At 47.6% G+C, this 24,798-nt stretch overlaps 5 protein-coding genes across 5 annotated transcripts; 2 read left to right on the top strand and 3 right to left on the bottom strand.

Moving 5' to 3' along the window:
* Positions 1 to 12,205: 12,205 nt before the first annotated feature.
* N7482_000236 (uncharacterized protein) lies at positions 12,206 to 12,712 on the bottom strand (the record flags this gene model as incomplete). The annotated part of the gene is made up of 2 exons (XM_056682361.1): positions 12,206 to 12,454; positions 12,509 to 12,712. 2 exons carry the CDS (start codon positions 12,710 to 12,712, stop codon positions 12,206 to 12,208), a joined length of 453 nt encoding a protein of 150 aa, XP_056545967.1.
* Positions 12,713 to 14,088: 1,376 nt separating this feature from the next.
* Positions 14,089 to 15,088, bottom strand: N7482_000235 (dienelactone hydrolase family protein; the record flags this gene model as incomplete). Its single annotated transcript, XM_056682360.1, has 4 exons — positions 14,089 to 14,291; positions 14,367 to 14,484; positions 14,566 to 14,894; positions 15,001 to 15,088. The coding sequence occupies 4 exons, from the start codon at positions 15,086 to 15,088 to the stop codon at positions 14,089 to 14,091; spliced, it is 738 nt and encodes a 245-aa protein (XP_056545966.1).
* Positions 15,089 to 16,000: 912 nt separating this feature from the next.
* On the bottom strand, positions 16,001 to 17,915 carry N7482_000234 (Ytp1 family protein; the record flags this gene model as incomplete). The annotated part of the gene is made up of 3 exons (XM_056682359.1): positions 16,001 to 16,546; positions 16,616 to 17,583; positions 17,648 to 17,915. 3 exons carry the CDS (start codon positions 17,913 to 17,915, stop codon positions 16,001 to 16,003), a joined length of 1,782 nt encoding a protein of 593 aa, XP_056545965.1.
* A 4,006-nt stretch (positions 17,916 to 21,921) lies between these two features.
* On the top strand, positions 21,922 to 22,201 carry N7482_000233 (uncharacterized protein; the record flags this gene model as incomplete). Its single annotated transcript, XM_056682358.1, has 2 exons — positions 21,922 to 22,084; positions 22,110 to 22,201. 2 exons carry the CDS (start codon positions 21,922 to 21,924, stop codon positions 22,199 to 22,201), a joined length of 255 nt encoding a protein of 84 aa, XP_056545964.1.
* A 1,885-nt stretch (positions 22,202 to 24,086) lies between these two features.
* N7482_000232 (40S ribosomal protein uS14) lies at positions 24,087 to 24,742 on the top strand. The gene is made up of 5 exons (XM_056682357.1): positions 24,087 to 24,143; positions 24,217 to 24,240; positions 24,378 to 24,420; positions 24,516 to 24,572; positions 24,721 to 24,742. The coding sequence occupies exons 1-5, from the start codon at positions 24,106 to 24,108 to the stop codon at positions 24,727 to 24,729; spliced, it is 171 nt and encodes a 56-aa protein (XP_056545963.1). The 5' UTR covers positions 24,087 to 24,105; the 3' UTR covers positions 24,730 to 24,742.
* Positions 24,743 to 24,798: the final 56 nt, after the last annotated feature.

Genomic DNA, 24,798 nt, shown 5'->3' with positions numbered 1-24,798 from the left:
CAATCAATCGTGAAATGCGAGCCTATGATTCCTCGTGCTAGGTAGACCTTGAACTCGACGGGCAGCGCGGGCCAGTCTAATAATCGCTCAAATGCAGTTTTCACTACTTGAGACAGCTATGTAAACCTCATGTACAGTATGTATCCGGCCTAAACACAATTTGACTACACCAGGTTGTATTCGTGCTGCCCATAATCTACGTATATGGTGATGCGCCTAAGATAGATCCGTCCAAAACGTCGAGTATATAAAGACATTTGACTGCAGCGCTAAGAGCGTACGAGCTACGCTTCCTTGCCTCAGAACATTGACGACTTGATCGCGCAGATTGCCATTTGATAGCGTGGTAGAGGATTTGGTCTTTTTAATATCACCCCCGAAAAATTATATACGTCTGTTCCTCATGCGCTCATTCCGAAAGTCTCTGCAGTCCACAGCACACAGCGACTCAAGTGTTGTATTCCCAATGTACTGCTGATTCGTGACCACGGGGACCGGGATGAGTTCATTTCAAGTGATGTTGGTCATCAAAGCATCTCCACACGCGGAGGGAACCCCTGAAGGAGTAGTATTAAACAACTGCAGGGCTGATGTCTGTAGGGACAGCGCTGCTACCGTCAACACCCGCCCGAGAGATGAGCTTGATTTCATAATGGCGGCCATCCTCTACCCGAGATAATGAAGTTTAATCGAAGAATGTATCCGGTGTCTAAGGAGAAAGACCGACTTGGTGTCGAAAATGAATCAGAGTGGGTGGGCTAGGACTTTATCTAGGTATAGGCTTCGGCAGAACCCAAGTTTTCCCGACCCAACCCCAACCCAACCCTTGGGGATCTAATTAGGTAACAAATATTATAAACACACTAAGATTCTGGACCTATATAAATTATACATTTTAAGGTAGGATTATCTCTATTATTTAGAGGTAATCGATAGTAGAAAGGCTCTTATTATTAAGATATAGAGTAATAGTCTATATTGATTATATCTTGATAATTTTAGTATATATTCAGGCTTATAACTATTAGACGATATAAAATCTATATCGGCTAGTATGTAAGATATCTAATAGGATAATATTAATCAGATTAATAATAATAAAGATAGAAATCAGGGGGAACGGCCTATTAAGAGGTTTCCCCTATCCGGACGGACGTATAGGCGCCCACATAGCCGATACTCAGCTATTATAGTACAAAGCCTAAGTATTTCGACAACAAGCTCTAACTATAACTATAGCTAATTATCGCTGTTATAAGTAAAGAACATGCCCATGCCTAGTATAGTACTCTGCCCTAGCTGAAATTGGTTCTCAGATAGGCCTGCACCGGTCAGGTTCAGATGCATAGGGGCTGGGAGTACGGCACAACGAATGTCAGTTATTGGGCGTATCCAATCATTCGAGGCCTAAAGCAGGACTAAAGGAGTTGAATAAGTGGATACCTAAAATGAGTTTGAAAATTAACGACTGGTATAGCCGTACCTCGCCTGCATTCTAGCGTGACGATGATGATGATGATACTCTATTAACCTAATACAGCCTAACTAGTGTCATATGGCTATGTAGTAGACCTTGGTAGGGACCGTAAGGGACTACGGTAATATTTAGAGCCTATTATATATAAAATTACTACCGCAAGTTAGTAGAGGCCAAAGACATCATTATTTGCTGAAAATCCAACTGTTTGTGAGCTTTATTCAAGACTTGATGATATCAGAAAGCGTTACTGTGAGCCAATCTGCCAGTGACTATAACCTAGAATTCGTTCATGTGGTTGCCCCCACTAAGCTCCTCAACACCAGTCCGCACGGTGTAACTCTACAACTTCTACCACTTCATTACTCGTCTCGAAACCTCTGAATTTCTTGACTTCGTTCAGTATGGTCGTGGGCGCTCTTGCCTATTACGTGCTGGGTCTGAGGGAAAGAATCTGACGGTCGGATATGGCATGTAATATAGATCTCCTTCCAAAATTTACCTTCGGCATGAATAATAGGAAGGGTTTCACTCGTCAGTAACGTAAGTCTTGTTATGCTTGGCAAGTTATCAAGAAGAAACGTCCATTCAACGAAGGTATCGAATCTGAGAAGGTAAAAGAAAGAGAAAGAGAAACAGAGATGAGCTCTCTTTTTGCTACTACACATCGGAACCTTCCATGTCGGGGCCTTCCATATCATGTGACTATTACATCGGCCACGACGGCTGTCAACACCGGTGATCTACGTTCTCCGGTGGCTCCTTCAGCCGGTCGTTCGCGCAGTGTACCTCCTCCTTGCTCCCGATACCAATCTTCCTTGCTTGACGTCGATTCTAACGATCGTCGCTCCTTATTAACTGGGCTCGGCGGGGTCGGTCTGGTACTTACACATGTTGAGTACGACCAAGCAGTGTTGCGGCGTCGGGCGGCGGTTCTGGCTGCGGCAGATACTGCAAAGATTGTTCAGAATTGGGGCGACGACAATGTAGACCTTGACGAGCGACGTTCTTTTCTTTTCCTGTTGATTTTGTCCGCACGTAAATCTTCGTCCGTAGTCTGAGCATTCGAATGAGCCTTGAGTGATCCCATTCCTTCGAAATCCCCGCTACCCCCTAGCATAACTTTCTTTTTGACGTGTTTAGATCCGCTTAAGCCCTTTCGGAGGTAGTCCAGGCCTTCTCCCCGTCCCCGGTGCCGGGAGTCGACGGGCTCGCCGCCTGATCCCTAGAATCTTCGCTTCCTGCGGAATGCAAAGCGCGTCTCCACAAGTGCGGCCTCGACCTCTTGCTCACTATCCTGTGTGGTCTGTTCCTTGGCCCGGGTGGCCTGATCTATCCTTATCTCCTCTATCACATCGCCTAGACACTCGACCGCGCCCGTTTCCTGGCTGACCTGGCTGTCCTGATGGTCCGCGTTTAGTTCCGATTCCCGTGCGCCACGAGATCTCATTTAGTATCTTAAAGACATCTACCCCTTCGAAAGTAGATGTTCACTGAAATCGTGGTACTTATCGGAGTTGTTTCTCGAGCATAGAAGAATCATAGAAATAGACATAGAAATAGAAATAGAGATAGCAATGTAAATAGAAATAGAACTAGACAGATAAATCAAGCCTTCTTGTCTAATCTCATCTTTAGACTTCAGTTTAAGCCCCCATTTGAATCCAAGACATCTCCTCCTGTTTAAGGAAAGCCCCACATATTCTCGATGCCCTCTGGTGATGTAACTATCACACATGCCGGCTGTTGTCTCAAGTAGCAGTAATATCCTCCGTTCTTATATGCGATGCAAACGGATTGGATTTTGTCATTATAAGGATTCCAAGTAAGAAGACCATTATCATGGAGGTTTACACCCCAAATTGTGCCCGACTCCCAGGCCCATGCACTGCCGAGGACATCGCCGTTGAAACGGAAGTTGGAGTTTGCCCCAACCGGAGGCACACTGGTCAGCGTGCAAGAAGGATAGCCTTTAGGATCATAGAACTCGCAGTCGTTGCCAGAATTCACAGCGGGACTATCGCACGCATCAAAACAGGTTGTCTTGCCGAAACATAATGGACGTGCACTCCACATAGTTAACACATAGCCATCCTCTATGATTACTTCATCGTCCTAATACTCAATAGTTAGCAACTGGAAAATATCCGAGATCTGTCTGGTTAAATCCAATTAGCACGTACCGCGCAGCAGCAACAGAGAGCATCATTGTTACATTGACAGCTCTCGGCATTGCCATTGACGAAGGCAGCAAATATAAGTGCCAGAGCAGCAAGGAGTTGAAACTTCATCTGAATAATGCTTAATATCTTTGTTTGGGGACTGTAAAGCTAGACTTACCTTGATGAGAGCTGTCTTATGATGTTCAACAGATTGTTGAGGGAAGGTGTTAAGGCATGGGTCTTATTTATGTGGGCCACATGCCTCTACGTCTGAGACACCGACCCCCTACAGATATCTTATCGGTAAGCCCTATCTTCCACTATGTGATCCCGCCGTTACCCCTATCTTTGGAAGGTGGCGTTCCACCACGTATCTTGGGTAGACTACGCCAAAAACCGCAATTGGGGTCAAACCTTGCCCCCAAACCAACCCATTGGTTTTTGCATAAAATTTCATGATATTTCATAAAATCCATGGGAAAAAAAGCTTAGTAAGCTATCTTAGCCAATAGTTAACTTATATATTATACACGTGATATTTTAGCCCCAACTTTAAAAACCATGGGGCCCCCAATAAATCATTGCCGTTTCTAACCTACAGTGGCGTTCGTTTAGTTTGAAACACCCTATTTGACCCCCTTTTCCTACCACCCACCATATTGAGCTGACCACTCCCAACGCGCTCTAACACGCTTAGTATACGTGTATTCCTCTATTATTTTATATATTTTAAAGCTATTTAGACACTAAAAATGCCTCTACGTACTAGCATTTTGTGTGGAATACGAGGTTGTAGCTAGCAGAAAATGTGGCAGAAAGTTATGTAATCAATACGGTGTTTCAAACTAAACGAACACCACTGTAGAAACCAAAAACCATTACGGTTTCTAGAATTGGCCCCAAATTTGCGGTTTTGCGGTTTTTGGCGCAGTCTAATCTTGGGCCGACCCCGTGGTCCAACACCACCGATACACCCTTGCTCGGGTATGAAGAATCCCCTATCTTCTATTCCATTCTAATTCCCTAAAAATCAGTCTTTGTCCCAATCTGACTATACTACTTCTCCTTACCTAATCGACAGGCCCTCTACCCTACAAGTAGATACTATAACAATTCTGATTCTTCTTCTTCGGTCATCTAAGGAGTTATGGCACCAAGAACCCGCTCTGTTGTCGCTTCCGATACCCCCCACCAAATCCTATCGCTTCCGACACCCTACCGAATCCACCCCTACCTACCAGCGAATAACCAAGTGGGTACCCCCCTAGAAGGAACTCCTTGGACCACCCCCTCCCCCCAAGAGAGCCAGCTCTTCAACATATCTATAAGCACGTACAAGGTTATATCGCCTTTATTTCCTATTTTCTTTTCTTTATTAGACATAAATACACTTCTGGCATATCTACACCTATACTCACATATCCACATCTATACTCACAGAGTAAGTAGGTATGCACTTCATCTATAGTTAGCGTTCATTAGTATTTGGACCACATGTAACATGCTCCACTTATACTAATAAACAGCCACTATACTCGATAAGACTAGCTAAAGGTTCAAGCTTTTCATTACAGGGTAGACCTCGGCAAAGACCGGGTCCGGTCCCAAATCTTAGGACCAGGACCGCCAGGAGGACCGCTATAAGGACCGCCAAGACGTATAATAATACATAAATACTGATTTATAAGTAAGTAGTTTCCTAATTAGGGTACTCTATGTATATTTATACTTGGAAAAATATCTTGGCGGTCATTGGAGCTCTATATTCGGACCGCCAAGAGCAGGTCTTGGCGGTCCTTGCCGAGGTCTATTACAGGGGGCCCGAGATTCACCGACACTAAGCCCACCCACGTGTAGAACTATCAGGGGAGTTTGCTGAACTCCTCCGCGCCACGGGCTTCTACGCCAGGTTCTGCACCCGCTAAGGGCCACGTGCCCTAGCTCTCACTCCCTCTTTTCTCCTACTCTCCCTCACGGTCTCACATTCGCCGCTCCCTTCACCTTCCCCCTTTCCCTATGTTCTACGCCGCACCAGCGATGACCCGGAAGCCCGCGGGCTATCCGAACGAACCCACCTGAAGTCGCCGTGAGACTGGAGGTGTCGAAACTTTGGCCCCCAAAGCCTAAAGGGGCCACCAGTACGATTACGGAGGTGCATTTCAAAAGTTCGGCGTCGCGCACCGACCACCATATTTACCACTAGTCATATCGAACAGACGAATACACACAGTAACGTCGAACTACCCCCTAATAATATTATTTTCTATCTTCCTATAGCTACCTACCTATCACTAACCGACCGACCGACCGACCGACCGACCTACCTACCTACCTACCTACCTGCCTACCTACCTACTAACCTACGAGCTATTTAAAATATGCCAAAACAGCTAGATATCGCTATAAGAGTGACCGTAGTTACTTTGAAGGCTTACACTAGTAAATCTTCGTAACGTAATTCCCGGCCGACCGAGCAACCCGGCCGACCGAGCAACCCCATCCAAAATCATGCTTCTTTACCCACCTACCTAATTCAACCACCTACTATGCCACCACAACGCGTCAAAAACGCGTCAAAATTGGTTGACCAAGAGGGCAAGTTCTTATTGGCTATTAATGATATCAAAAATGGCCGCATCAAGTCTGTCAACGCAGCAGCGAAGCTATATAGAATACCGCGTTCAACACTACAACACCGCGTCGACGGCCGAGCCCTACGCGTTGATAAACGCCTATCTAGCTATAAATTAACCTAATTAGAAGAGGATTCGCTTACTAAGTAGGTTATCTCTATAGATACGCGTAGAGTAGCGCCTAGGCCGTCTACTATACGAGAAATAGCTAATATTCTATTAGCTACGTATAGTAAGAACCCTCTAGCTACAGTAGGCAAGAATTAGCTATCAAGCTTCGTTAACCGACGAGACGAGCTTCGTTTAGCCTTCTCACGACGCTACGATTACCAACGTGCCTAAAACGAAGACCTAAACTTACTACGAGCCTGGTTTACGACCGTCCGACATATTATTAATAAGAAAAGTATCTAACCGGGGGATATCTATAACTTTAATAAGATAGGCTTCGCTATAGGTCTTATAGCTACATAAAAAGTGGTTACGAGAGCTAAATATTACGGTCGGCGATCGCTTTTATAACTAGGCAATCGTAAATAGATTACTACGGTCGAAGCAGTAAGCGCTGACGGCTATTCGCTGCCGCCCTACATAATATTCAAAGGCAAAAACTTCATCGCTTCTTAGTTCGACGAATAGCTTCATCTTCTAAAAGACTAGCGTATCGAGGTATCGCTAAACGGCTAGACAACCGATAAAATTAGCCTTCGTTAGCTATAAAAGCTTTTCATCCTAGCGACGACGACATATACGAAAAGAATATCGGCTATTAATTCTTAATAGCTACGGTAGCTATCTTATACCTTAATTCGACCGAATCTACGCTAAAAATAATATAATACCACTTTATATACCTCCGTATAGTTCGCATCTCTTACAACCGCTTAACGTTAGCTATTTTACTATATTAAAACGCACATACGGCCGCTTCGTAAGCGATCTGGCTCGCGTATTATATAACTACATCGACAAATTTGATTTCCTCGCTGATTACCCTCGGGCGTACGCAGAGGCCTTTTAACTAAATATTATTTAAAGCGCCTTCGCAGCTACTGGTCTTATTCTAATTAACCCAGAACGGGTGCTTTCGAAGCTTAATATCTTACTCAAAACACCGTTACTACCGAATAGCCGGCTAACCACTAGCAGCGATAGCTATTTTAGCCTAAAAATACCTAGAACCGTCGTTCAACTTGAAAAATCAGCTTCGTTACTCAAAGATCTATTAAAATAACGGTCAAATAGCCCTCCGAGCCCATCAAAAACCGTTCTAGATCAAATCATCAAAGGCTACTATATATCGCTTCATAACCTTGCGATATATGCGCAAGAAAACGCTAATCTACGCATAGGGAATAAGAAAATACGCTAAAAACGCACACGATCAAATCGGCAGATAGCTCACGAAGGAGGCCTATCGGTCGAAGAGGGTCAACAGCTAGTTACGCAGCTAAATCAGCCAGTTAAAGCTAATCGGGTCGTTTCGCATGAGCAGGCCGATGAGGCTATTCAACTAGCCCAGCCAGCAACTAGGGCTCCACCAAGGTGTAGTGGGTGTAGGGAAATTGGCCATAAGATCAATCAATGTAAAAATCGTCAGATATAGCTAAATTGATGCGTTTTGGTTGATATATTTTGATTCAAAGTTTTCTAATGGGGGGGTTGATCGGGACGGCCGGGTAATCGGGTCGGCCGGGAATTACGTTAGCTGTTAGTTAACAAGATCTACGTATACGTAATCGAGCGAGGCTTTAAGGTTAACTATAATAATATTTAAGATACTTTTGTATAAGACGCCTAACGTACTGGCCGGCTAACTAAGCAAGACTAACTAATAACGACGACTATCCTATCTAAGGTACGTCTAGATCGTTATAGCCGAGAGAAATCTTATATTGATCTTGCTGGTAAGCTTAGTAAGGAAGGAATTAATATCTCTACTACTACTATTTAGCGTATCCTTAAGAACGCCGGCCTACGTAAAATGAAGCTAACTCGGAAGCCTAGGTTAACGAAGAAGATAAAAGCTAATCGGCTTATTTAGTATCTTGAATACTAAGCTTAGACACTTAATGATTAGAAGAATATAATATAGTCCGATAAAACTTCGGTTATTCTACTATATCGACGTAGTAGCTATCGAGTTTAGCGTTCTAAGGATAAAGCTTTTATTCGATCTTATATTCGTAAGCGTTAGAAAGGCGCTTATAAATTTATATTTTAGGGCTGCTTTACCTATAATAAAAAAGGCCCTTATTATTATTAGAAACCTAAAACTGTGTAAGAGAAACGTAAATCTGAGTAAGAGATTGAGTAATTAAATTGCGAGATTGAGCCTATTTTAAAAGCTGATTAGGAGCTTAAAACGTAGATACGTTATATAAATTTTCGACGATAACCTACTAGTAAAAGGCCTATATAGAAATTTAACTAGAAAACTAGTAAGCTTGGTCGTAGTCGTACAGGTAGAATTGATTAGTATCGATATCAAAAACTGATTTTGATACTAAAGCTATTACCTTTTATAAAGGAATACGCTATTTAACAGCCGAATACGCTTATTTAAGAGGATAAAGTACCGGTATATAGCTACTATATCTAACAACGTATTTTTGATATAGCTAAGGTTAATCGGCTAATTTGGTGTAGTAATTCGCCTAATCTATAATAGCGTTACATTAGTATTTACACTATAGTACTTCCCGTATATACCGCCTTCTTTTATTAATCATACCTTCCTTTATTGATAAGATAAACCTACACCCCTCCCCCTTTATTCTCTATCCTCTACCTAGTATCGCCTTATAATATAGAGCTTAGGGAATTTGATACGACAGCTAGTACCCTATTAATTGGGAACTTCCTACGGGAATTGATGTGGAGGAACTTGAAGCGCAGAAAGAATTAGTGGGTACCTTGGCATGCCAAGGTACTACAGTGCAAATACTAATGCAATCTGACTGTAAATCCAATTAAGCCTGCCTAGCCTTAGTTGAAACGTATTATAACTAAGAAAGGCGTACCAAAAAGTAGGCAGGAGGCCTATATTGCTTAGCAAGCTACATAGCGAGAGATACCGCAGGAGAAGATCCAGCGTTAGATTGAGCGTATCCCTACGTATATCAAAAAGATTATCGAATTAGATGGTAGCAACGAATATAAAGAGGGTAGGCTATAGGCAATACAATACAATACAATATAATCTAGCTAAAAATCGCCTAGTGTAGTAGGTGGTGGTCGGTGCGCGACGCCGAACTTTTGAAATGCACCTCCGTACACGGCACGCCGTCGTCTGCTTTCCTACACATCGGGGATTGGGCCGGCGTAGACTATGGAGATTCCTTCCATGCCTATCTGCGACCGGGCACGGGTGATCTCATCCCCACTACCCACTACACTAGCGCCCACGCGGCCTTCGTAGCCACTACCATCCGTGTAGACCCACCAAACTATCCCGCTTTGATAGTATCTCATCGTGTTATCCGTGCCTTCGCGCACCCACCGCGTTCGCTTATGGGTGCGCCCGGCTTTACCCTTATCCCTATTTCACCGTCATATTTTGACGCTTCGCCTACCATTAGCTATTTCAACCCAACATGACTAGAAATTATCTTGGAATTTAGATAGTATTTAGTAAGTTTTAATAGTTTTTAGTAGTTTTCTAATAGTTTTTAATAGGGTTTAGTAGTTTTCCTATAGGTTTTAATAGGTTTTAATAGGTTTTAATAGGTTTTAATAGGTTTTAATAGGTTTTAATAGGTTTTAATAGGTTTTAATAGGTTTTAATAGGTTTTAATAGTTTTTAATACATTGTTGATTTGGATCAGCTCCATGACCAAAAGACAAGAAGCCCAGATGTTATCTCTTCCGCATATCTCGAAGTCTTGTGGCACAGGATCGGGGTGCAAGAGTCGAAAATCTCCCGAGATTTCTGTATATTGCCACTCATACAGAGGGCACACAATCGCTCAATGGTAGCTGGTAGCGTTTGAGTCGTAACCCAGGGCTACTCGCTCGCAATCTTGGGACAAGATTCCGGCGGAGACAGAATTTTCGTAGCCGTAAAATTTGGGAACATTTGGTGCTGAAGTCGCGTGCTCGATCACGGAATATTGAAAGTAGACTTTTATTGTAGAGTTATCAGACCCATCCTTGTAACAAATCTCTTCAGGTCGCCTTTAGACAGTTCGCATGAATCCGGCCAAGATTGGTTTGAAACCCCCCCCTTCATTCTTGTGCGAGTCTGGGACGAAACCACAGGGCTTACGATTACAAAAGGGGAAGGTGTGAACGTATAGGAAGCAGGATTCGGTCGGCCTCTAGATATATCAATCAAGGAGGCTGATTCAATGATACAGCCGAGAAGTCAAGATTTCAGGCGCAAGGAGGGCAAGGGAAGGTAAAACTCGGGAGCGCAGCAGAAAGGACGCTGTGACGCGCAGAGGAAGCAGAAACGAGATACATCGAGGGAACGCTAGTTTAAGAAAATGAGGACAAAAGAGAACGGAAGAAGGAAAGATTACCCCACATGCGCGAGAGATTTATTGTGAAAAGAAGGTGCAAAGGGAATCTTCTATCAGGTCACGACATTAGTGTCACGCATCCTCGAGGCTTAAAAGGCTCCCTAACGCCGAAGGGCACTGATACTTAGTAGGACTGCTATAGGCTTTCTTTTCCTCCATACAATGGATCTCTACATCGTATATTATCTCTTTCTTCTGCTGCTTTTTGCATATTTTATGCTCTTTCACTTTCAAAGCATGAGTTCTACCCCGTCTTCCTCCTCCTCTTCTTCCCCGCCAACTCTCGACCCAGCTTTAATAAATTATCATAGTAAGTTGATACTGTATAACCTTGTATGCAAAGACAACGAATGAGACTAAGCGGAACTAATTTGGATGAATAATATTGATTGATTGAACAGAACAATAGGGGAAATACCGGCTGCTAAAATACCCTATAAGAAACCCCGATATTCGCTGTAGTGTTACGAAACATGCCTGAGTCACATGAGCGTACAACTAGGCCAAAAAGACCACTATGTTAGCCGTCAAGGCTAACATGCTCAGGACCGATATATATAGTAGCGCACAATATTATAACACTTCGTTACAAAGATCAACGCGGTCGAATTGGATGAGTGCTACTGTGGTGAACGGTCTTAAACGCCGAGATATATATCTTGCTATAGTGCCCATTGTACGCTGATCTGAGAAAGAACATGCTAGAATATCTGGGCACGGACGGATGTTAACGTAACCGACTATGGCGCGATCGTGTCGGACTCGCAGGCCACGCGCTACGTGGCCGAATTTATACTGAGAATAGGCCTACTGGGACAGTTCCGGCATATCGATATCGGACCGGCGCCCCCTGCTGGCGATAAACCAACCAGTAACGGCATAGGGAGTGAAGATGCTAGGTATATAGAACGCCAGAGCCGCGGCCTACCAAGAGGCCGCGGAGGAATACATCGCCACGTCGATAACTAGGGGAAACCTTCAGACGGACACCGATCCTCGATCGACTAAGAATGAAGCAGGATTCCGTAAAGCAGACGCCATGCTTGAAATTCATTTCAGTTATATAAAGCCACGGCACTGTCGAATCTTGCATCAATACAGTGTGAAGGTGGCTGGACCCGCTGTGTGTACGATATGTCCATGAGGAAAAGCTAAGCTAATGGACGACAGACAAGTGAGCTAAGGTAGGCCGAAATTCCCCGCCTACCGAATAAATACTTTCGATTGATCCTGGTTACTGATGATGCATAATATGGTAACTCTTGGTTTTATCAATGTCTACCGGCTCAAATCAGTTAGCACTATTCTCATAGACCCGAAAGTATCGGGGAATGTGACCCACAAGAAAAGCTACTGCCATTTAAGAACCACCTTCTTGCAGCACACATCCCTTTTAGATTATCGGTGTGCTCAATCGGAATCAAGCCATGATACTGCGGTGGGAGGGGATCTCCTTTCAACTGCATCCATCCTGAGAGCAAGATCCATGAATGACTCGGGAAGAACGTTGAACTGGGAAAACGCGACGACCCAGAGCTGATCATCTGCGTCAACTAGGAAATGTGGTTTATGAATTGCTGTATAGCAACATAACATCCTCTCATGTCTGAAATTGACCTCGTGCTGCTCCTGTTGGGGCATTTTGAATACTTCCAGAACCTAATATAAATACCGTATTAGAACTGGTGTTGATCTAAGTTGAGGAGAACTTACGCGGTTTATATGGCTCTCTAAAGCCTGGACAGAAGTATACTCCATATCTGAACCCCCTCGTTGCCAAAAAGTATGCATATAAATACGACCACCGCCAATGGGGCCTGGTGTCGCATTGAATGGAGGCTTGATGGATACGATTTCGGCAAGAGCTTTAGCCCTTTGTGCATCAGAGGCAGTGTGATCAATCTCGATATACTCCATGATGATATACAAGTAGTTTTAGCTGCCAAAACAGGCGTATATCTCTGGAATTCGAATAGTTAGATCAGCTCGTTGGTTAATTTGATGAAATAAAAATTGCTGGTTCCGCCATTCGCTATTGTAGATGCCGAATTTGATGAAAATCTCCTGTCCGTAGTGATTATATGTAAAATGGTTGTCATTCTTGTTCAACGCAGACGCTTTTCGTTGCTGCTCCCTGCAAAGCTTTTTAATTAGGTTTTTGCTGGGCAAGTCCGGGGCGTTCGAGGAGAGAAAATCAACGGAGCCATCGGGATTTTCTGCCATGGCCATTTGAGTTGAAGTTCTGGGTTGAGGATATGCTCTGAATCTGGAATCCTTCGATTTCTTTCTTAGCGGAAAGAGGAAAAAGAAATACGGCGTATCAACAGAACTTCCGGGTATGACCTGGGAGACGGGGTTTGATAAGGACATCAATCTTCGGCTAGAGCCTTCTCACTATGCAGGAAAGATCTCATATTGGCGTAATATTGACCATTGCATTATGTAAGGCGAGCCAGAGGAGAGGACCTGGATGAAAAGGGTAGACCGGGGAATTTTCAGTTCAGTTTACTCTCATGTTTCTGTACCCGGAATCTTGTATGTTGGGGGCTGATCGCATGGGTACGTCTTGTTTGCCGGCTTCATCAGTGAAGACGGTTCTGAACTAGTTAGTTAGGGCCAGACATGGGAAATATGAGTTCAACAAAAACCTTTTTGCCTAAATATCACCCGTAATTCGTACCGGGCTTTTCTCAAAACGAAAGTGCATCTGTCCATGACCAGCTACTAGATAGGCCTGCGTCATATATTGCTTGAATTTTTGTCATTCCGTGAGTCCGAGATAAAGTTTAGTAATATTCGGTAGAATGTTCATGGAAATCATGAGAATATGGAAACGTTGGGCTACAGAAGACCGCAATACGGCTGTAAACAAACCAAGCTCAAGTGTCATGGCACTAAATGACGGTATAGACTAAGAATATTTCCTACAGTGCATTTTTTGTCTACTGGTTATTTTGCCGAGGAAGTGACTGGGTTTGCAGGCATCCTCGGGGCATAAAAGGCTCGCTATGCTGACCACTCTGAGGATCCACCTGTCCACCTAGAATCACGATCAATGGGGTCCTCATGGTATGCACATGTTGCAATTGTTTCTATAACTTCACATAACAGCGTCTGTGAATTAATATACCAGAAAAAGGATATCATTTCATTCCTCATAATTTTGCTGTCCGTATATCACTGACAACATCTCTACGGAACCATCCGGCTTGATTCTCCAGCCGAAAAGAACCATACAATACACGACCAAGGCCCCTTCAACAGCCCTTATATATCGGTAGTCGGCGCATTCCTTACAGGTATTGGTTGAACCAGGCAACGGCCTGGACGAAAGCCTGCTCCTTGGCCCACTTCTGGACCTTGACGTTCAGGTCGCCACGGACGGCGAAGCCGTGGCTCACACCGCCGAACAGGTTGATCTGCCAGGGCTGGCCAGTCTTGATGAGGGTGTCCTCGGACTCGTGACGGAGCTGGGTGGTGAAGATGGAGTCGGTCTCTGTGAGAGCGGGCATATTAGTGGCATTGCTCTGTATAATGGAACTCAAGCTGGTTTTTCACTTGGGAAACTTACCGGCGGCAGCGATGGAGAAGGGGCCCTCAATAGCACCGAGCTCCTCGTGGGTCACGAATGAGGGGTGTGCGACGAAGCCGACGTCGACCTTGCCGTTCTTCAGGAAGCGGGTGACGTACTATCAAAAAGGCGGAAGCGTTAGAGAACTCTGTCCTTACAGATATCGCACGCTGCACTGGACTTAGGAAACACAACATACCTTGGCACCAAAGCAGTAACCAACAGCGCCAACCTTCTTCACGCCCAGAGTCTCACGAACGTACTTGATAGACGCCTCGACGACGGGGTCCACGTTTGCGGGCTGGTGGTTGGGGAACCATGCGCCCAGGTCGGCCTTGCCAGACTCCATGTCGGCGACGCTGATCTGGTCGCCCTGGAACAAGTCCGGGACGACGGTCAGATATCCACTCTTAGCAAACGCATCGGCGAGCAGCTGGGCATTGGGGAAGATGCCGAAGATGTCGGTCAGGAAGACGATGGCCTTCTCGGGGGTCTTGTTGTCCTTGGGGTAGGTGATGTAGGTGTTGACTGTGCAGGGAAGAGTGGCAATGATTAACTCGATGAATGTTGGGGTTGCAGGCTTTCGGACGGGCTGGTGATGCCATAAAGGGTGCCTAGTAGCTTTGTCACTTACCACCATCAATGTTCTTCACCTCGCCGACGGGGGTGCCCTCGTGCTTGAAGCCAGTGGCACAGCAGGCGGCAGGGGGGTTGGAGGCCATGATGAAGTTGGTGAAGTGGTGAATGTGGACAGAAAAGAGAGTGTCCGGATATCAGGTCGGAGAACCGGAGCAGCTATTAAATCTCGACTGCCCCTCCAGCGAGGACGACAGGACCCCCCATTCTTCTTCGGTAATCATCCACCTTTGCTCTCTGGTGACCCAATCGCAGCTGTTGCTAACGGGAAAGCTTTTTGCGCATTGGGCTTCCCCCTCCATATTGGGACTGACCCACTTGGCCCACTGCCCCTCATGGTCGGGTCGGGAAGGTACTGTGCATCATTAATGTACATGGATGTGTAACCAGCCGGACTGCGCGCTCTGCCGAGCCCTGGTAAGATGTGAGATATTGTGCTAGCATAGCACAGCTCCCGCTATTCCAGGCCATATCTATATCGTGACACCCAGACAGGTAGAATCCAGGGGCACTCCGACAGGTACGTTCAAGCCGCCACTCGGTACTCGGCACGCGGCCCGGCGTTAAGCATCGTTAGCTCCGAAGCCGGAGACGAATTCTACGTCTGCCACCATAAGCAACGAGCATCAAGCATCAAGCATCAACAGAAGGGAAGAAGGTCCTATGGGCTAAGTCGAGGGGAGATTGTATATATTCACAAAACCCTCCATTCATTTCAAATATCTTGAGCCAACATCTATACTAAACATATGCAGTAGATGACCAGCAAGCTATGCATCCACCAGTTATTTGCGCAAGTTATTACTGCATCATTAATTCCGTAAGCATTCGTTCCGATCATTATCGGAACGGTGTCTGTCGTCCCCCTCCCCCCGTATGCATAGAAGGCGAGATGTCCGAAATCCCACATAGAAATCCGCATCAAAATCAAAATCAACGTCACCGAGTGTAAAGGGGTATCAAACGAAAACAAATCATTAGAGGGCTAACTGCGCCCATTAGGGGAAGCGGAAGCTCAGCTGCGGGCGCTGCTCGCGCTTCACTGCCCAGGCCTTCAGGGCGATGAAGAGAATCTCCATCGCCATGATGAACGCGGTGAAACCCAGGCCCACCGTGAAGGTAAACATCGCATCCACCTCATAGTACTCCATAGCGTCGATCACGTTGCGGGTGCTCAGCATGAAGATCAGACCACCGGCCATAAGACAGAACGCCGCGACCGCCTCGGTGGGCGGGCGAGATGGCAGGTACGAGGGGGGCGGGCGCAGGAACAGCAGGACGTAAGTCATGGCGCGGGCCAGGGCGAAGCCCACCAGCATGTTGCCCCACTGCTTGTGCACCATAGTCGAGGTCATGCTGGTCTGATGGTGCGATCCCATCATCATGCCCAGCAGTAGGATGATCAGAGCCGGCATTGGGTTGAGAGGTACGCCCTGAGACTTGGGAGCTCGCCAATTCTCATCGCGAGTGCTTTGTGCAGGAGATCGGAGGATGGCATCGTTGAGGGCGTCGCGAATGCGCGAGGACTCGAAGAGCATACCGACCTGTTAGGAGATCGGTGTTAGCAGGATGGTCATGGTCATTCTGTGGACCGATCGACCAGGGTCTCTTACCAAGCCACCACCAAAAAACATGATAGAGATGGAGACGTGCTCCAGATCAGTTGCAGACCATTCCCCCGCTGGGCTGGACAGGTGTTCCAGGAACACATTCGTGACCCCATACAGCCAGATCACGAAGGACTCGGTGAACTCGCCCGATGGGACCTTTGCCTTCCAGCCAACAACAGACGCGGGAGGCTTCTTGTTCCAGGCCCATCCCAGATCTGCCCAGCATCCAACATAGCGGCCCAGTGTCAGCACACCATACCAGAAGAAGATGCCACCCTTGATGAAGTGGGCCAGGCCATTGAAGATCTCATTGCCTCGCATGATCCCGCCGTAGGTCACCGCACCAGTCGCAATAGCGGCGAATCCGAATGGCAGAATAATGCGATCGATCACATTATACACCCCATTGAAGATGCGCAGCACCCGGTTAGAGACCATACCCGGCACGCGGTTCGACAGGAATCGGTCCACAAAAGTGCTGTGAAAATACCCGCGCGGCTCGGCCGATGGCACCGGAAGCCCCTCATCGGGTTTTTCAAAGCCATCGCACTCAGAAGGAGAGTCAAAGGAGGGCGATCCGGGGCTGCGGTTAGGGGAGTTCGGCTCGGTACCCTGGCCACTGTCTCTAGACCAGCGGTACCCGTGCATCGGGCCAGTCGGGAACGTGCGCTGCTCCCGCTCGTCCGTCGCGACGGGCAGGAAGCTAGCATGCTCATAGGAGACCGAGTTCGAGTTCGAGCTCGAGTCCAACTCGCCGCGGCCAGCGTAGGCGAAAATCAGAGCCAGAATGACTTGTGCGCTCACCACCCAGGTCGCGATCCAGCCAATCTTGTGGTGGGCATTATTCTCGTAGAGATCGGGGGTCTGGCTGTTATAGATAATACCAAGGAGCAGACCGAAGGCATTAAACAGCAAGAAGACAAACTGCGACGGCAGTGCGAGGCGCGAGCGTGCAATGCTGAGCATGACGGCTATCGCAAACGAGTCAATTGCTACGCGCTCTTTTAACTGCGGATAAAATTCGTGTTAACTTACCTGCAGGCAGGACAAGGCACCACCCCAGCATCATCAGCGTAATGTGCGCCATGATGGCGCCCGAGTGCTTCCCATAGGCGAAGTAGCTCATAGGCCCCTCGCTATTTGCATGCGCCGTCGGTGACGGCGTCGCCGCAGCAGCAGAATGCATATCCATGCTCATTTCCTCGTCGTCGCCATGCGGAATCGCCGTCGCAAGCGACGCGACAAAAACTGCCACAAAGGCAGCGCGAGTAGCTAGAAGCCGCATCGAGCTCAGAGGAGGCATTCGCAAAGCTCCCTGGGGGGTAAAATTATGTTCTACTCCGAGGGATGACCAGTGCGATGGTTACGAGGGAAAGGAAAAGAGACTGTAGAGCTCCAATCAGCGCGAGATTGAAGCTCTACCGAATCGTGACGTAACGACGCTGCCAAACCCAGGGGACTGTCAAGCTTCTGCCTGTTTCCTGATTAACTCCAGGGTCAAAATAAGCCGTCAACCGAGGAAGCGGTGAATCCACGGACAACTTCAAAAGGGTATCCTGGGTTGGGGGTAGACTTGGGAACTGGGAGGTGGTGGTAGGGGCAAGTTAGGTGGTAGGGCTGAAGGGGAAGTATAGGCGGATCAGCTCTCTGAACAGGGAGGGGGCGCAAGTATTAAAAGAGCTGTGCTGTGGCGGGGCAGCAGGGAATAAATAAGGCAATAGGAACGAAGCACCGGGAGCTGTGTCACGGATTCCCGAGAAATTAAGGAATAGTAATAATGAGTATTTTCTGATTTCCAACCTTTTTTTTTTCTTTTTCCGCATCGGCGCTGATTTCCAATGCTTCGTATTGGGCGGGGATAAGAATTGCGGGCACCGAGGGTGCGTGGCAGTACCAAGGAGCTCCGGCGTTAGCTCTCTCTCCCTCTTCCTTGCGCTTCCGAGAGCCGATCGTTCCTGTGCTGATGATTCACGAGCTTCGTCCGAGTTGCCTTTCCTGTCGTCGCGTGGACGAATACGGCATGTGTCAAAATGTTCTCTTCACTGAAGGCCGCCATACCTTGTGCCTACAGTACATCGGTGGTATGAACTGTATATTATATACACTATTGGGAGCCTATTCGACTATTCCTTACCCGCCTCATCCTCCCAGACCCCTTCTATAACTCTAAGCATCCTCGCTTGACGGTGACAACAGAGGAAACACCATCTTGGATAGCTCGACTAGAGTGGAAAAGTCTTGGCGATATCCTATTTCTGCTTTTCGATAATTGCCATTAGGTGGAATATTTTCCCTCTTATTCGGATAGGCCGGGATCTAGACGGCTCAGGGCAGGATCCATCTTGGCTAGCGGACTGGGCCCCGGTGACCTCATGTCCACGGCACTGGCTGGCCGGGGCAGGAAATAAGCACGAAGTTAATGGCACGCCAAGAACCGCTTGCATATTGTAGAAATCCTGCTATTGCTGGACTTTGTTTGGGTTTGTTTGTATTTCCCATGACATAGTCGATCGCTGCCCTGTTGGGAATTTGCATACACCGCCAGGAATTCTTCGGCTTTGCGGACTCTGGGACACGGCTGCCGGAATCACATCAGTCGTAGTTCTGGTTGTTCATGCCAGAACACAACAACTGCATCAGCTTACTCCACATCTTACGTTATCCATCATGACTGGCTCCAAGGTCGAGGTCGAGTCAGCCTTGGAAGTATAGGTCTGCTTCACCAACACGTCCGAAAAGCGACCAGATTTGAACATCAGACGATGCGTCTGCAATTGGCCCCACCCAGTCATCTGGCTAGAAAATCCTCGTATCCTCAAGAAAATACATACTATGCCGGTTACAGTGTTTGTTAGGACGCATATGGCCGATCCTGGACATTGGCCTTTTCCAGTCCCCGCCTCGGTCAGCAGCCTTCCCGGCATCTCCAGCGGCCTGTGACCATCCGTGTCTCGGCCTTGCACGCCCTCCGTCTCCGAGCCGCACTTTTGAGTTGTCCGCTACGGTGGGGTCGTGCGGCGCGGTGCGCCAACCCCCGAAGCTCCGGTCGGGCGTGCCCAGCCTCGAACCTCGTAAACACCATGATAGCGCGCACTTGGTGGCTGGGAAGCCATGTATAGTGTCGCCAGCCATGAGCTCCACGGAAGGGAGAATGGGCCCCTCTCTTCGAGCATGGCCCCTCGGCGCCCAGGGCTTGGTCGAGACATGTCCACATGCACGTAGGGCCTAGTCATGCATGGGAGTATGAATCATCCTCGATGCACAATGATGTGATCCGCGGGCTAAATAACTCTCCTAGCACCGTGCCGGCCCCGGCCCAAATCTAGTGCATAGCACTAGAGAGACCATAAAATTCAAGTAATATAAAACTAAAGATGAGCAGAGTCGCCTGTTGTGATCCGGGCCAGCAGCTCAACTGACAGACCACTCAAGCAGAGCAGACACCATAACCTGTGTCACGATCTGTACTCATCCTCAGCTAAAGAGGCCCAAGCCTGCTCTGGCACTATCCCAAACGGCTTCTTGAGCCAAGCCAGATCCGTTCTTCATCCGACCGCCGCTTACTAATGCGAAGCTGCGATGGTTAGTTAACTAGCCCTAGATATTTTGAGTCATTCTGGATGCTATCTATTTCAAAAATGGATCCGGAACCTTCGTCAAAGAAAGGCGTCGACCACCCCGTTCCTGTCGACAGTAGCCTAGCACTGAACAGCCTTACTTCGTCGACTCCTCCCGCATGCCGCCATCAAAAAGCACTTGCGCGATTACCACGACAGTCTCAAAGAACAAAGAGCAAAACTAGATTCCAAATCTCCATGGCCGGACTGAAAAGCAGATCTTCAAGTATTACTTCGAAAGGGCTGACCCCTCCATCGCGGGGGTCCTGGATGCGAGGCTGTGGAAAGGCATAGTTCTGCAGATCTGCAGATCTGAAGCAAACAGTACAGGACGTAGTGGTGGCTGCTAGCCTACTGTACTACTGTATGAGACGCCACCATAGGAGTGTTGGTTTGAATACTTTCTTCCACCAGGCGGGGTACTTGAGCTGATCCTCGAACAACGGCGAAAATCCGGGCCAGCTCAAGCCGACGCACGAGCAGCCATGAATGATATGAGTGGGTCACGGCCACAGTTGACTTTTGAGATCGGAGTGGGAAACCCCCTTACTCATTACTGTATTGAAATGCCGTCAGTCATCTGTTCGTCACCGTATGCAGCTGGATCATCCCATCACAATGGACATATCTTGGTCGAAGTGTAACACTGCAAATGGGAAGAACCGGCATTTGGGATTCGGCTTTAATTCGGGCTAGCTAGATGTCGCTTCGCAATCGGGCACCTGGTTCCTCGCGACAGTAGAAAAAGGGACACAGTTAACAGGCTTTTGAAGCCATAATTCCGGGACCCACTCGGTTCTCGGGGCTCGGACCCCTTGATCGTGAAGAGCATAGTACTAGTGCATAACTACTAGGAGGCGGGTTTGACCTGTCTGGTAGGTGGGCTTTCCCAGTTGTCTATATAGATTGTAAGTACGCAGGGGGATAGTTCTTGCCCACGAACGACACGTCCTAAACCGTGCGTGCTCTATTCGAGAAAGGCGCAATAAGCAAGATATAAATTAGAAATGAACAGAAAAATCCGACTAGCCAAGACCCAAAATGAACAGGTCCAGCTTGGGCCCGTTGTCACCTGCTAACCTGGCGATCCTCGCCGCGCCGCGATTGGACGCGATTGAATCTACATCCGCGAGCTTCCGGGCGCCGCTGCGCTTTCGTGGGGGCGGGCCAACGCACACGCACCTCCCACCACGCACTCCCAAGCCCGGCCGATCTCATTTAGTGCTCAATTCTTCTCTTGCGGAATACAAAGCCCGAGGACATTCGCTGCATCCGTGGTGACTCCATCAGAGCTGACATATGACATATGCTTGTTAATCACTCTTTCAGGCTTGTTGGTGACGTTTGATCGGGACTGGGTCCCCCTTCTAGTCACTTCGAAGTAGTTCTTTTGCTCCCTTCCTGCTTTTCCCCTCCTTTGTTGCTGCATTGCATGGGCGCGTCGACCCAAAGTTGCTGTTCCCGTGTACTTCGGTATCCGTGCTGCGGGTGCTGAGATCAGACGTGGTGTGACAGGCTCATGCACCTGCCCACTTCGTGCTTGCTCGTGAAAGGCCTGAGTGGTGAGCCGGGCTTTCTTCAGTTAGCGTAGTCAATAGCCAATGGTTCCTTCTCTATAGCTCGGCTGATACTATTGTGCTCTCTGATTAGCTTTCAGTGGGCCTTACTCTCGGCCCTTGTCTCCCTTCCCTCATGCCCCCTGCTGGACTCCGTACTCAGGGTGACCTCCTAACCCAGCCCCTCCATGCCGATCAGCAGATCGACCCGCATGAAGCGGACTCGAGCGGTACTACCATCTTCAGCAAGACAGCCCTGCAGAGCATCGGATGTTCGGCACCACCGCCGCCCACAAGCCGTACTTCCCTCTAAGCGTTCCCCAGACACCGCGGGTGCCCAATCAGCGCCGCCAGAACCTGGTCTCTCATCCCGCGCGATCAGCAAGGACCGTATTTTTGGTCTGGATGAGATATGAATACGAATAACTTGCATAAAATCAATGAAATGAGGTGTCACTTAGGAAAGTACACCATCGGGGGTTTCCGTGTCAACCTGCTCCAGGCCTTTTCCCACCCAGTTTTCACTTTGTGGTACTCTAGACGAGCTGGTTTCATCCTGATCTACTTTCCAACGTAGCTAGTTATTACGAAAATATATTGTGGTAGAGCTCAGAGGAGGCCATGTCGCGACACGCATCAGGTACAAGATTCATCAGATCTCTACATTTCGTCCTTCTCGGTAGGCCAGGTCATAATAAGAATGGTAGGTTTGGGATCTTTGCTTGATTTCTTGTGCCTGTTGGGTAGAATGAGATGTAAATCCCGCCCCAGGTACTTTAGATAGAAGCACTATTGTCTTTACCCTACATTCTGAAATATCAAAATCGCGTATCTTACCTGAGAGTAAGATAGAAAGGTTGTGGCTCTGCCTTTTCATAGAAAAGCATGGAAAATGAATGTACAGCTCTGGGTTCTGAATTACGCCGGCTACGGGGATCCGTGGAAGCATCTATGGTTAGATAGAGCGTTCAGAGACAGTGGGAAGAACTTCAAGGGTCTGAAGGGCCTGATATGGCATGTGAAAGGCGCTTCGGGGACAAAAGCTCTTGGCTATTCACAATAGTTGATGAAGATACATTCTGTTGCATCATGCATAAGAGTACCCGCATGATTGGCACGAGGCTCCTTAGCAGTATAGGCGCCTTTCCTATACGACGGCGCTTGCATAATGCAAAATTAGCCCTTGAATGAAAATAATTATCTCATCTTCTAGCTGGACTAGGTCCCAATTTCACTGCCATTAAGCATCGCAAAACAGAATGACCCTCCGTCTGGAGCTTGATGAAGCTGAAGAAGCTAGAGTCTGCCAATATTTTCACATTTTGGTAGACTGCTGACAGTCGTAACCTCCTATTTCACTACTTGAGGCTGCTTTTCGCGTTGACCAATACTATCAAAAAGCCAACAAGGAGACACATCCCTAAATGCGGTCGACGATGACTCCGAGAGGCCGTGTGGATTAGGTGGGAACTTCGTTCGAAGTTGTCGAACAATTTCTACAGGGTCACCTTGCTAGGGAAAAGCTCATCCAAATGATCATGGAACTGAATTTGGGGAGGTGACTGAGCAGCTTGAAGGGAATGTGAAGAACCTGCCGCTGCAGTGTTCTTCACGAACATAGGAACTTGTCATCCTAGATGGGCAAAATGTACCATTATAGTCCGTTGTGTATAGTTATAACTTCTACCCTACTTGAAACCATTGTTAAGCTGTCAAAACGGTGATGTTAGCATCATCCATCCAAATTGGAAGAAGATAACGCTCGAATTGTGAGAGGGGATGTTCAGTCTGTAGTAGGTGATTTCCTCCAGAGGATTATTCCTGGGGTCATTTTGAAATGTCTCACTTATTGCCTCTTCAAAATCCTTTTCCAGCCATTTATCCGGCCATTCTTCCTCGTAACTGCTTCCTACGTAGGAGGATTTTATTGGGAACTGGACTTATGCGGGTGCACTCTACGATTCAATTTAGAAATTGTGTAGCCAATTTGATAGAATTCCCAAACTAATAACATTTAGAGGTGATTCTCATGAGATCAGAGTAATGTAAGCTTTTCCTGATTAATGTGAAGAGGCTCAGTAAATGTACAGCCAGTTCCACCCCCGCCCAGAGTCGATGACATAAGCAGCTACACATGACGACTAAAAGCGGACTAGTGTTAGATCAAGCGAGTTGGCCCGTGCCCTATTCCCCATTGGGGCAGCACACAACGATTTTCCAACCCTAAGTTCGATTCGACCTTCGTCCTTCTTCAACAGCGCCAACGACCCTCGTCCCCCGTCAACAACCCCCCGTCAACTTCCCCCTTCGACATCTCAAGATGACTCACGAGTCCGTTTGGTACTCCCGGCCCCGCAAGTAAGTCAACTTCGAGAGCGACCGCAGCACAAAAATGGCGCCAAGCGACTGACTCGTTACTCTCACCTTACAGGTACGGCAAGGGTTCCCGTGAATGGTGTGTTCGCCCCTCAGATCTGCAATTCCCCGATGAGAACGACAAATTGGATACGACAGCTGGAGGATTCTGGAATAGACATTGAAATCAGGGAGCTTGGGAGATCGGAATGCTAATTAGTGCCTGGTCGATTACAGCCGTGTCTGCGCCCACCGCGCCGGTCTGATCCGCAAGTACGGCGTACGTGGAATCTTCCCTGATATCTCTTTGAGAGCGCACACCGGGTGCCATATGTGCAGAAGTGAACTGGTCCACTAACACGGGTGGTGTTACAGATGAACATCTGCCGTCAGTGCTTCCGTGAGAAGTCCACCGACATCGGTTTCACCAAGGTTCGTACCTTCACCCGCCTCTGCCGACTCGAGACGAGCGCCCAGATCAGAGATGAATGTCATTGGAGTGTTTCTCAAGGACTGCCCTGGGTTTTGTCGACCACCAGAAGAGAGAAAGTAATACTAACTCACCTGCTCTCACCTACAGTACCGCTAAGCAAAACAAAAACCATGTCCACCCTTTAACACCCTTCTCGATCCGTTCACGTCTACGATCCGTTGACTC

The sequence above is a fragment of the Penicillium canariense genome, assembly GCF_028826845.1.
Source record: "Penicillium canariense strain IBT 26290 chromosome Unknown utg000001l_segment0_segment0, whole genome shotgun sequence".
Classification (NCBI taxonomy): domain Eukaryota; kingdom Fungi; phylum Ascomycota; class Eurotiomycetes; order Eurotiales; family Aspergillaceae; genus Penicillium; species Penicillium canariense.
Note: the sequence above shows the minus strand (reverse complement) of the source record. Positions and strands in the feature narration are given on the sequence as shown.

Bases quoted from the DNA above. Each gene is read 5' to 3' on its own strand.
- N7482_000232 (XM_056682357.1), top strand. From the start codon at position 24,106: ATGACTCACGAGTCCGTTTGGTACTCCCGGCCCCGCAA. The intron at 24,144-24,216 runs GTAAGTCAACTT...CTCACCTTACAG, and splicing joins TGGTACTCCCGGCCCCGCAA to GTACGGCAAGGGTTCCCGTG. The intron at 24,421-24,515 runs GTACGTGGAATC...GTGGTGTTACAG, and splicing joins GTCTGATCCGCAAGTACGGC to ATGAACATCTGCCGTCAGTG.